Genomic DNA, 13,764 nt, shown 5'->3' on the forward strand with positions numbered 1-13,764 from the left:
ACTTTCTACACCTTGTTTGGAAGTGACTGCAGTTTGGCATCTCCTTGTTGCAGAAATCACTGTTTTATCTTTGCAAAGCACACAGTGTTGCCCCTTTTTTAGTTTACCTTTGGAACATGGAACTCTGTATTTTGCTGCTAAGGTCCAGAAAATGTTCAAGTAGCTATCTTAGCCTGCCTGTTCCTTGAACAAAATGCTATCAAATTCAATCAAGTTATTCTCTAACAAACCTTGATTGAATTTTAATAAATACTAAATTCTAACAGCTCATAAAACATGCTGTTAAATGAATGATCATAAAAAAACCTAACTATAAATTAAATAAAGGAAAGGAAACCAGACAATTTTCACTTGTAATTTGTTACTTTCAGCACTTCCACATTCTTCTGTGGTGTCTTGAACTCATGGTTTCTCCTAATACTTTCCCATACATCTGCAGATACACCTAACCCAGAGCTCTCACACAGTACTGACAGACCTAGTCTAAAGTGGTTTCCTTCATTTCAGACTCTCAGCCCTCACTCTGTCAGCTGTCCACATTTGGCTAGGACTACAATTCACAGATGCATAGTACATTTGAAGAAGCTGCAGGTGGATAGCTGCAGTACCCGGCATGACTTGGAATATTCTCTTTCTGGTAGACTCTACCTTCAGCTTAAGCCCCACCCTCCATCTCCTTAACTGCCATGGAATTTTCCTGATCAGAAAAGTAATTCAATCATTCTAATAGCTCCTTACAAAGGCACTACCTTATTATCACACAGTGAACAGTCAAACTGATTTCCCTCCTTTTTTGGGGTGGTGGGGTTGCTAAATGCCACAGGAAGACCCATTCATTCAGGTATGTAGGGTAGGTTTCTCCCCACCCCTTTTCTCCAGCACAACTTATTACCAGGGGTACTTGGTTGGACATGATGAGGTTGCTGGTGTGGTGGTGGCTGCTGCTCCACTGGCCTCCTGTAGTTGGCGCCCTCCTGGGAGTTCTGGCGTTCTGACTCGCCTCCCTCTCCACCAGGTGCCCCCATCCTGCTCTTCTCAAACTCTTCATGGTACTTTATCTGCAGAGGAAGGGGAAGAAAATATTAGAGCAGCACCAAAAAGTTTTTGTGTTGTTTAATATATTCCCCACACAATCAGAAGGTGCCTTTCTGCCTGGACTATAAAGTTCTTACAATGCAAGGCTTCTCTCCCCCCGCCCCCCGCCCCAGTCTCCACTGCTTTCAGCCCTCTCTCTAGTATTCCAGATAAAACTTAGTGGTTGTGAATGGTAAACTGGCAGCTGCAAGTGAATGAACTGATAATCCCAAGGGTGGAAGGCTCAGTAATATAGTCCTATCATTCTCTATTCAGAAACACCCCCTTCAACCTCCCTCCCCATCTGAGAAGTCACTGCAGCACTGCATATAAACCAGAAGGTGGCAGTGGACAACTAGCACTTCACGTACTGTTAACTGTTACCTCCCCCTTCTCCTGTGGCTGGAGAGTACAAGCAAAGGAATGGCTTGGCACATACCGCCAAGCTCAGTGCTAGGCTCTCCCTCCAGACATTTCAGCTGCCTTTTTATTCAGTAGATGCAAGACAGAAATTCTACAGTCAGGAATACCAAAGCATCACTACTGTTGGTTACTTGCTCCTGCATCTTAGCTGCTTTTCATGTACAGACATTAAACATCTGCTACCTGAAGATGCAGGGCCAGGGCCAGCGTCAACTTCCTTGGGCAATGTTCAGGGCCTGCCCCTGGCCTTCCATTTAATTTTACAGGTCTAGCACTTCAAACAGCACAATAGTGTCTAGCCACCATTTACATTTTCCCCAATGTAGTGTCACTTTACAGCAGGCCTGGGGACCCATTTTTGGCTGGTGGGTCAGATCTTTATCTCCCCACTGCCCTCCTGACAACCACCTGATGTCATAGTGACATCAGGCAACGCTGTACTTTGAAGCCCCGACAGTCATGACTTCAAAATGCGGCATCGGGCTGCTTGAAAGGTCTTTTGCAAACAGCCCAGCACTGCTCTTAAATGTCTGAAAACCAGAGGTTTAAAAGAGCAACACAGGACAGTCTGAAAAGGGCTTTCAAGCGACCCCGTCATGAGCTTTGGGTACATGCACCTAACTCCAGCAGGGGAATAGTGGCACACAGCCAAAATGCTGAGCAAGCTTTAACCCAGGGGTCAGCAACCTTTTTCAGCTGTGGGATGGTCCACCATCCCTCAGACCATGTGGTGGGCTGGACTATATTTTTTTGGGGGGAATGAATTCCTATGCCCCACAAATGACCCAGAGATGCATTTTAAATAAAAGCACACATTCTACTCGTGTAGAAACACGCTGAATCCCGGACCGTCCCCTGATTGAGAAGGTGATTGGGCCGGATCCGGCCCACGGACCTTAGGTTGCCTACCCCTGCTTTAACCCCTGCTCATCAGCTTATAAACCGAAGTTAAATCTTGATGCTTTAGCTGTGCATTACTGTTCCCAGCAAGGGAACTGGTGTACATAGTGAATTCAGAATACAGTGGTGCCTCGCAAGACGAAATTAATTCGTTCCGCAAGTCTTTTCGTCTTGCAAGTTTTTCGTCTTGCGAAGCACGGTTTCCCATAGGAATGCATTAAAAATCAATTAATGCGTTCCTATGGAAACCGCCGTCAGACCAGGTCCGGGGATAGTCTGTCCCCCGACCTTTTCTGAAGGCCGGCGGGGGGCGAAAGTCTTTGCTTTCCCCCCCCCTGCCTGCCTTCCCGGGACAGCCCGCCAGCATTTTAAAATCGCCCCGGGACAGCGGAGGAATTCTACGCTGTCCCGGGGCGATTTAAAAGCCCCCGGGAAGGCAGGCAGGGGGGACAAAGACTTTTGCCCCCCGCCCGCCTTCAGAAGAGGTCCTGGACCTCTTCTGAAGGCCGGCGGGGGCAAAAGTCTTTGTCCCCCCTGCCTGCCTTCCCGGGAGAGCAGAGAAACGCAGCGCTGCATGCGCTGCATCCAGGACCTCTTCTGAAGGCGGGCGGGGGGGGGGGGAAAGTCTTTGCTCCCCCCCGCCTGCCTTCAAAAGCCATCCGGGATAGCGGGAAGCGCTTCCCTGCTATCCCGGACTGCTTTTAAAATGCTGGCGGTGGGGAGCAAAGCCTTTTGGCCCCCGCCGGCCTTCCTGGACCTCTTCTGAAGGCCGGAGGGGGGGGAAAGGCTTTGCTCCCCACCGCTAGCATTTAAAAGAGGTCCCCGGAAGCCCATAGGGAAATTCGTTTTGCGAAGCGCCTCCAAAACGGAAAACCCTTTCGTCTAGCGGGTTTTTCGTCTTGCGAGGCGTTCGTCTTGCGGGGCACCACTGTAAAATCCTGTGCCCCCTTCCCAATGATATCATCTGGATTGAGTGACGTCAGCTGGTGGCAGATGGGCATTTTTAAAAAATGGCTTTGTGGGCCATGTCTGACAGCTTAAAGGGTCAGAAGTTCCTCACCCCTAGAGTCTAGGGCACTGTGGGATATTAAAATAGGTACCGTATTGGCCTGAATATAAGCCACACATTTTTCCAGTTTCGGATCCTGAAAAGTTAAAGTGTGGCTTATATTTGTGACTTTTTACCATATGCTGCTGAAAGCGGCTGCAGAGTGTGTGCACTCCCTATCTGCTTGGTGGAGGGGGAAGCGGTGCCCACCTCCTAGCTGCTTGGCGGTGGGGAGTGGGGAAGCATGCGCAGGCCAACCAGCTAGGGAGCATGCACACCACCAAACAGCCAGTGCTCGACTCCAAGCTCACTCTGCGCCCGCCTCCCAGCACTACCACCCTGAACAGGGGCAGGGGGCACCAGCTTGGTGGCCGCACCTGCAAATAAGCCTTGAATTTTAAGGGTGCAGCTTATATGCTGGTGCAGCTTATATTCGGGCCAATACAGTAAACCCAGCCATCTAGTGTAAATTGCAGCATGGCTACCACCACCACCACCACCAGGCAAACCTGCCAGAGCCTACCGACAAAGCAAGGGGCAACACCAGAGCACGTGTTGCCCACTCCAAAATCTGAGGCACTCTGTCCAACATAAAATCACAACTTTTTCAATAATTAAGGTCAGCCCCCAATTTCTAAAGTGAGAAAAGTTGGGCCCTAAAGCAGTGAGGAACTTGAGTTTTCTACCTGGGAAGAAGCCCTTGTGAGTGTTTTTATTTAAATATGTATAAAATGCAGCAAGGTGGTACACAGCATATAAAATTGCAGTAACATTGATAAAGCATTAAAAAAAACTGGTTGGGAAAAAGAAACTAATGTTTCAAAGGCCTGTCTGAATAACAGAGTTTTCAATAAATGTTTAAAGGTCAAAGCACCCCTCTACCAACCCTCTACTTCAGACATGGGGAACTTTTGTGGCCTGGTGGACCAGATCGCTCCCTCTCCCCCAACCCGCAAGCAAACTTTGACAGGTGGGTGTCAATGCTGATGGGGGGGGGGCAAGGATATTTCCCTTTAGGAAATATGCTGCTGAAGCAGCACCCAGCATGATCACTCAATGATGTCAGCTGATTGACATGTGGGCATGGCTGGAGGGAAATGGCCTCTTTGGTCTGCTGGCAAGGCCTGCTAAAGCAAACGCCAACGCAACCTCAGAGCAGCCCCGCATAAAACACAATACTCATTGATGAGGGTTTGGTTCTCTGTGTATGTTTAAAGATATGCTCATTACAGTCTACGGCATGCCCACAGCCGTACAGGAAGCTAGCTATCATAAACGTTGGGGAAAACCCTGCACTGCCGAAGAAAGGTTGCTATTGGTAACAGTCCTCTATCTCCAGTTGTGTTTAGCAAGGGCAAAGTCTGGCTGCAAATTCCCTACATGTGATCATATCTGCGGTCACAACTCTAACAACCCTAGGTATTCTTCCACCATTACATGTTATACCTCATCTTCCTCCATAGCAACACGGTACCTGAAGCGGTAAGAGTAAAGGAGGTGGAATAAGGGCACATTTTGTGCAGGGATAGATCTGAGCCTTTATTTGGGTGAGCACCCTCTGCTTGATTAGGGAGCATAAGGATCAAAACCTCATCCCATCATGTGGATATATACTTTCCACACCTTTTGGGGTTCAGAGGTATTAGCCAGGCACCACTCACATTTTATTAAAGATTATCTTTGCTGCCATTATAGGAATATACACAGCCATACTTTAACTTCTCTTTATATAGCAGTGGCCCACTGCCTCCTTTTAAAAAACAAAAAAATCCTCCTAACAGGATGGAAAAAGCCTTTCCAAGGTATCTGGCTCTCTTAAGGATCATGCAAACCAGGCAAAAAAGCTGGAATCTACAGAGACAGCCCCACATGTGGTTTTGTTGCTTCCACGGGTTTCTCTAAGGAGTGCGCGCCAAACTGGGTTTTGCTATAGGCATCAGATAAGCCCTTTCCCAAGACACACATCCAATTGCAAACCTGGGAGGTTTGCAGCCAAGAGGGGACAGAACTGAGTCTGCAACCGAAGAGGAAAAAAGCAGAAAAGGGCAATTACTGTACTTAAAAGCTCAAAGTGTGTCTGGCAAAAGAGACTGTGGAGCAGAGGGCCTGGGAAGGGAATTCCTGTGGGATTAAACTCATCCTGCAGGGCTCCCCCCCCCCCCCCGAATTAACCCCCAGAGCGCCAGCTCACGCCAGATGGCCAAAGCAAATTATTAAGGCCAGATTAGTCAACAGACCTAAAAAAAAAAGTATTTTGCAGCTAGGATTAAACAGAAGAAATCACCACACACTAATTTTAACCATGGAAGTCTTGATATTTCACATTCTCCTTGCTTGCTTTATGCCATTTGTCACTTCCTTGTTTTTGATCTTCAGAACTCTTTACGCCTACTGTATGTAAATTCCTTGTAGGGAGGACCCTGCTCCCATCGGTTTAGTCACCTAGTGCAGTCTCACCCACCCAAATCAGTGTGAAAATTGGTCTCACAGCTTGGTACTGGGGAACATGGGTTCAACTCCCATCTTAAAATAATTACTGGGTGGCCTTCAGAAAATTGCATGCTTTGTCCACCATTACCCACTTAGTAAAATGGAAATAAAACCTCTTATTGGGCTTTGAGAATAATAAGTAACTACTACAGTCAAACCTCGGATCCCAGACGCCTCCATTTTGGAACTTTTCGGCTCCCGAACACTGAAAACCTGGAAGTAAGTGCTCCGGTTTTCGAACGTTTTTTGGAAGCCAAACCTCCGATGCAGCTTCCATTTGAGTGCAGGAAGCTCTTGCAGCCAAACACACCTTGGTTGTCGAACATTTTGGAAGCCAAACGGGCTTCCAGAATGGATTAGGTTCGACAAGCGAGGTTTGACTGTATAAAGAGTCACAGGTGCCTGGTCACATTGTTAATTGGTGCATTCAGAAATTGGAACATTTTCTTCCACCCCATTTGGAAGCTCTGTGTAGTTAGGGTTAACATTTCCCACCAACCTCAAAACTGTTGTGTGGTAGGAGTTGTAGACCACACCATGTACTAAAAACTATATAAATTATCCATGGAAGAAGATAAGACTATTTTTGCTGTTTTCCTGAAAGAGGAAATCAAGCTGGTCACCTCTTCCCAACTGGCTCTCTACAAGGCGTCAGGCTGTCTCTGTCCCATTCCATCACAGCTTCCAGCAAGAGCAGGTGCTGGGAAGGCTGGGCCCATGTCCTTCCAACACATATGGAAAGAATACATAATGGAAGAAAGCTAGCAGCTGGTTCAAATCCTCAAGTGCCTGCACTGCTGAAGCCCTCTGTGTGCAGCTGGGGGTGGAACACAGGTCAAGAGGGAAAACAGCCAAAGATGACAGTACGTAGGCAGTCTCAGAGTGGGAGGGAGAAATGTGCCTTAACTGGCTCATAGGAGCCAACTCCAGGGAGCCATGGGTGCCTGGGCACCCACAATGATATAACTGTGGGGGCCAGGTACCCACAAAGTCAATGAGAAAAGGCAGCAGGCGGCTACGTTGCAGTGACAGGCACCCACAATTCTGAGCGCGAGAAGGCACCCCTGCATTGGCTAGAGACACAATACAGCAGGGTTAAGCCACAGCTACTCAGTTTGCTTATGGGAGAATTTGGATTCATGGATCCCTGTAGTCTGATTCTGTAGCTACATATGGTTGATTACTATATCCTATGCAGTCACAAGATGTTTAGTTCAAGGTCTCATGGACGGTGTTTTTCTGAGAAGCAGGTCAAGTTCTGCTACTGTTTCCTCATTTCGCAAATCACTCATAGCACAGGGGAGGAGAAGTGAGAGCTCAAACAGTAAAAATGTTCCAGGCTATGCAGTTGGTTCAGCAAGGTTCAGCCCTCAGGAGCGGGGGGGGGGGGGGGCATTTCAAGCCCTCCTGGCCAAAAAAAACCCCTGGAGGCTGGTAAATAATTTACAGGCAAATGCAAGGGAAAGAGGTCTGGGAGACTTAGGGCTATTCAGAGAATGGTACCTGACTCAGAAAAAGTACTTCATTTCTTCTCATGGGTAGAACTGACTGCCTCCAAGATTCCTATCATTTGTATACTACAAGTTCAAATTCTACTCTGCCTGCAGGAAAATAAAGTAGTCAATATCCAAAAATTAGTTTATATTTCTTGCCAGATATTTTCTTTCTATGCCTTGGTGAAATTGTTTACTAAGTTGTATGTGGGAGGAAACAGTTATGTAACCCAGTTCTTCAGCAACATTGGACATTTAGTAACCTGAGTCCACAGTTCCTGCTTAAACCCACCCACTTCCTATTCCTTTGTTTCAAAGAAAAATTCAATGTAGTGAGCGATCATCAGCGTGGGTATTTTATTTTTCCTTAGGAAAAACCAACACATGCTGTTAACAATTAAGACTTTTTGCATAAAGTGGACTTCTTTTTTTAAGTTCTGAGAAATAGGTACAATCTAGATTTTCTAAAGCACCAAGCTTTTCTAGAATATAAATTAAGATGCTGAATGGTCTTAAGAAATATTGTTGAAATAGTGTATATACTTCCTGTTTTTATTTTATATTCCAACATGATAAAGCTCAAGTATTTTTATACTATTTGCAATAAAGAGAGAGAGAAAAGACACTTCTGTGTAACACACAAACTCACTGTCAGCATTTGAAACTTTTGATAATACCTTTAACTGTATTGTCTTCTGTGCTGTACAGAACAAGTAAGGCTAAGGCTGCAAGAAAAATTCTGCAACACTGCCCAGTTTCAAAACAACTATAGAATTTGGGAGGTTTGCAGCAGGGATTTTGAAAGCGGAAACTGTGCTGCAGTAGTACCTGCCAAGGGGAAAACCAAAGCTGAACAGTATAAAATATGCACAGAGAAAACAGAATATGCAGGGTGGCTTACGTTACTGATCTGATCCTGGGTCTTCTTGATTCGCTGCAATTCCGGGGTGTCAGCCACCACACTGAAGCCCTTCCCTTTATTCTTTTCGAACTCCTCCTTGTAGCGGACCTGTGTATGTGAATGAGGAAGCATATGTATGTATTACAGTACTCTCCTACTATTAGCAATTTCTTTTAAAAAATACAATCCCTGACTTGCAGGGGCAGCAAGTGGGACACCTCCATGGCAAGAAAACCTAACAGTCAGCCAAAACTCAGGGTTTCAAGACCTTGCAGGGTTTTGTCTCTGAAAGTATAGCATAGAGTCATCCAACCTCAGGAGGAATGATGGAGTTAATCCATCTCACAGTGCATTCTTTAGGTGTTCAGAAAACTTCCTAAAGGCAGTACAACAGAAGGGAAGCTTGGATGTGAAGAGGGAAGGATGACTGTCACTACAGCTGCACTGCTCCCAAGGTGCACTGAGCACCTCAGAACCACAACACAACTGTGGGAAGAATTCCCCATCTTCACTCTTTAAAGAACTGAGACTCTCAACATAGACAAAGGAAAGAATAGGTTGTCCAGCAAGGCATTGGAATTTGTAGACTTGTAGACTACTGCCCCCCCCCACTGTCTAAACATACCTAGGCTCAGGTCATTAAGTGGATATACATTTACCACCCACCTCCAAATGATTTGGCAATATGAGCACAACAAATTCTGTTCTATGCTTCTCGAATATGTCAGCATCACAGTTCAACTATCCTGTGAGTCTCTAATACAGACATCTGGTACAATGGTGTTCTATATCATCTTCCAATGCCATCAAGATTGATAGAAATTTACAGCTATCAGGACATCAGGCCCCCAAAAACTGTCTAATATGTGCTTCGGCTATCTAAAAATAGACATGCAAAGGCAAATGCAGAGGGTATTTTATCCAGCAAGCTTCTTCGTGGTTTAAACCTCCCTAAAAAAACAGCATTTCATGAACTCTAATCTCAAGCTACCCAACAGGAGTGCAGAGGCTCAGATCAAGTTCCAGTATGGAGACATCTGGAAAGTTTTCTCCCCTTTAGGTTTGCTTGAAATAATAGTTGTTGATACCCTGGGCTCACACAGAACACTTTTCAAAACGTTTGCAACTCACAAATGCTGATCAAAAATTGCTGGGAGGTTTCAATTTGAACCATATGATCATATGAAACAGGTTTTATGGGAAAACCAGAAGCATGTAAGAAGAGCCTGCTGGATCAGGCCAATGGCTCATCTAGACCAGCATCCTGCTCTCACAGTGGCCAATCAGATGCCTGAGTGAAACCAACAAGAAAGATTTGAGCACAAGAGCATTCTCTCCTCCTGTGGTTTCCAGCAACTGGTATTCAGAAACATTGCAGCCTCAAACTATGGTGGCAGAGCATAGCCATTGTGGCTAGTGACCATTAATAGCCCTCTCCTCAATGAATTGGTCCCATCCTCTTTTAAAACTACAGATAGACTGCTCCACATATATGTAAGATAATGAAGTTTTAAAACTCTCTTCACTTAAAATATTTCTTAACCGGGCCAGAATGTTATATATGCATGTGCCACAGTGGCTGCCATGTTGGCCCCACAACAGACAAGAGTTACAAAATAATTAGAATGAATTTTATGGACTCAGTTTTGTCCATCCCCTAAGTTTGATTTTCTTGAATGCTTCTGCCTGATGACACTTTCCGTGAAACTCAAAAATAAAGATATAATATAATATAATTCTTTACCCAATAACTCAACTCTGTCCTCCAAGCAAGGACAAAAACCCTAAAATCATCTGCTTGGTGGATGCAAACAGCTTCACTGGCAGTCCCAATGGGAGCCAGAATGGAAAAGAAGAGAGGGAGCCTTGTTCTCATAGGCTGTGGAGAGACAGCCACAGCTGCAAGCAGCTTCCTAGATCTCAAATGGTCGAGAAACTTCAAATAAATAGAGCATGCCAATACAGAAGAGTAGTGTGGGGTTAACAGGCACAGAGACATAAATGACTGCAATTTTAGCAAGCCATGAGGGATTATTCTCAGGGGTGTGCCGAGTCGTGCATAGCCTAGTAGCAATGTAAGAGCTGCTTCAGGAGAACTACTTGCCAGAGCAAGAAGTCTAAAAAACCCACTTGTTTGTTTGCAATTGTACCAAGTGTTAAAAATTCTGTAGGTGATGGCTGCCACATTGGTCCCAAAGGCGGGCTATGTGGTGTAGGCAAAATGAAAATATGATGCCTTAGGTTGGTACAATATGCAAAGTTTTGACAATACACATAAGGAGCCAATATATGTAGAGCATGCTGCCTTACAAGTATATTTGCACAGTGCAAACATCAGTTACCATGTTCAGTTATGTAGCCAGTTGCTCTGCAGAATTCTGAAATTTGGCTCCTTTGAATTCTGTCTGTGGCTGAGCTTTTTGGGGGAAAAAACCTTACAGGGTTGCTTACTGCTACACTGACCCATGTTAATCCAAAGTTACCAAGATAACTATTTCCAAACATCAGAAGACTTCCAGCTGCCACTTGGGCTCAACCTCGCCTGGGTTAACACAGAACACAGTTATCTAGGCATAACAATTCAACATTCCAGTATGATGTAAAACAATTGCCAACTTCTCTTCTGCAAGGTGACCTGAGTCTCACCTGCTAGGGCTGGGCAATATCTGCTTTTCAACATTGTGATGTATCACCAGCGAAACATTGTGATACACTGTCGTGATATATCTGAAAATGAGGAGGAAGGAGGACTGCAAAGTGGTATGAAGTGGCTTGGTAGCCAGTCAGCCCACCATCCGCTTCTGCCACTACGTGAATGTATTGGTAGGTATTGCTTAAGAATTCCATCCCACTATTTTATTCCATTAAGGTCTATTTTCACCATGAAGGGCCGGGGATGGAAGCAAAGAATTCCCCCTTATCTTGACCTTGCACCTTGGTCATCAAATTGCAGCTCAGGCACAAACTCACTGACATAAGGCAAATAATACAATGAGTTCCTGACTCTATCTGTAAAATCAGAAATCACATCTCCCAGAGTTGTGAGAATTAGAGAAAGGATTAAAATGTGCCTTGTAAAAGGGCTACTGTATCAATTATAACTGAGAATTCAACATAGAAGTGTGATCCCTGCTGAAGTTTTGCAGACTGTGCGCAGAGGGAGACATTTCTTTTGCACACCAGAGAGTGAAGCAACAGAGTGCTACATGCAGAGGAAGTGCTCAGACAAGGCAGGCTTTCAGTTTTTTCTGTCCTTTTATGGGCACTCAGCTGGAATCAACTCAGTTCTGATGCTTACGGAAGGCCAGACATGAGTGAGTCAGGCAAACTGGTTAGCTTTTTCCCATGTCCTGCTCAATGCTGGGCTATTATGAGTTGCTAAAAAGGACTGTGAGGGTGGAAGACAACAAGAAAGCAGGAACACAATGGGGCAGCCAGAAGAAGAGAGGACCAGAAGTCATCAACCAGTCTCAGTAAAGAAGTGATTCTATTCACCAGATCAAAAAGTATGCGTTTTCCGCTCCGTTAGTCACACCAGTTAAAGAGCTATGGAAGTTTAATCAAGCCATGACTACAGTCCCCTTGCCCCAGAACAGTTCTAAAATTAACCCCCGTCAGCTCCAGAATAAGTGGCCATCTTCAATTGTCTCCACCAGTTCATAACTGGGTACTGGACACAAATCACCATCTTGACAATCTCAACCTTCATTAAAAAACAAATATGAAAATCAAGCTTCTAGCTCTTAATTAAATAACATGCTTGAAATTTTGGGAAGTATCAAACTAAGTTGGGTGGTCTGAATATTTCCCTAGAACAAGCAGAATGAACCCTGCAAAATGAACACACGTGTAAGTTTCCAAGGTTCACAAAGATTGTAGCCAGCATTTGAAATTCACCAGGTGCCAGGCACATTTTGCACCTGGCCACTTGCAACGATGTGAAGATGCCTGGGCAGCAGGATGGCACCTGATGTCTCCACTATCTGGAAGTGCATGCCTGGGGATCCATGGACCTTGACTGTTTTCACACAGTAGTTACACATCCTGTAGAATTCTATCCGTTATATTTTATCTGCACAATCACACTGAATTTCAGGAAGCAAAAAGTTGTACAGTGGTACCTCGGGTTACAGACGCTTCAGGTTACAGACTCCGCTAACCCAGAAATAGTACCTCAGGTTAAGAACTTTGCTTCAGGATGAGAACAAAAATCACGCGACGGCAGCGGGAGGCCCCATTAGCTAAAGTGGTACCTCAGGTTTACAACAGTTTCAGGTTAAGAACGGACCTCCAGAATGAATTAAGTTCTTAACCTGAGGTACCACTGTATTGAAAAATAGGACCTTCCAGCTGTTTGACCCAAAAATGACAACTAGGCATTCCGTTTTGGTGTCTGTAACCCTGGTTTAAAGAGCCATTTGGCACCTAAATTGTGTAGCTGAGTTTCTATCACTGGTTGTAGCCTCCAGCTTTCCCTGGTACAGATTTGTGTGTGTTTTTTAGTCGCGCAGAGTAAACTGACAGGGCTGTTCCGATACTACACTGACAATATGCAAAAAGGAAAAAAGAGTTTAACAAGCAGTAAGCCATTCTGCTTTTCTGTTCTTCTGCTCTAAATAACACAATACAGGTTTATCTTTTCATAAAAAAACCCAAAGTCTGTACTAAAGACTAGGAAAGTCAAAATATATTAATGGCTGCCTCCACCTGAACAAAGGCAAACTGCCTTAATTCTCTTACAGAGAATATCCCCTACTTCACATACTCTCATTTTTACAGAAACATTTACCCCTCAAGAAGGATTGTACTCCATTAAGCAATTCTATCCCAAAGTTCTCATCTTCCAGGGAGGAACTGGCACTCTCTATGGTGGAGATGGGTACCAAATGAAGGAGTGGACCTTATGCTCACTCACAAGTACCAATAGTTCATGGTTAAGACCTCACTTTTGGTGACATTGAAGGAAACATGCTAATAACAAACCCGTGCAATTTTACTGTATGAAGAAAGCTGGTCAGGTACTATATGAAGCTGCCTCACACCCGCCATGGGGAAGATTGGACAACCATCTTTCATGTATGATTAAAATAAGCCATCCAACATTTGAGCAGAAAGGACTCTTAAGTCCCAGGCACTATTTTGCCTCAAAGTATTCCCCACTCCCCGCAAGGTACTATTTTCAACACATGAGAAAGCCAAGCCACAGGAAATAAGCCCTCTTATTTCATGGTCATATGTGGGCTGAAGGCGTTAAAATTAGTCCAACTGGTGGACTTGTTTACTCACACAGAAAGTAATTGTGTGCTTCTGGCAAGCTATCGGAACTAGCTACGCCTTCTTGACTACTTAAAATAAATACCGTATTTTTCGCCCTATAGGACACACTTTTCCCCCTCTAAAAATGAAGGGGAAATCTGGGTGCGTCCTATGGGGTG

At 44.9% G+C, this 13,764-nt stretch overlaps 1 protein-coding gene across 1 annotated transcript in view; it reads right to left on the reverse strand.

The window, feature by feature from the left end:
- Positions 1–13,764, reverse strand: part of LASP1 (LIM and SH3 protein 1) — a 50,980-nt gene that overhangs the window by 5,126 nt on the left and 32,090 nt on the right. Inside the window, exons 4-5 of the mRNA XM_083709883.1 lie at positions 8,330–8,437; positions 893–1,058 (exon numbers count right to left, since the gene is read on the reverse strand). Coding sequence (XP_083566009.1) covers positions 893–1,058; positions 8,330–8,437 — 274 coding nt within the window. The remainder of the gene's footprint in view (positions 1–892; positions 1,059–8,329; positions 8,438–13,764) is intronic.

The sequence above is a fragment of the Podarcis gaigeae genome, assembly GCF_964106915.1.
Source record: "Podarcis gaigeae genome assembly, chromosome: 13".
NCBI lineage: Eukaryota > Metazoa > Chordata > Lepidosauria > Squamata > Lacertidae > Podarcis > Podarcis gaigeae.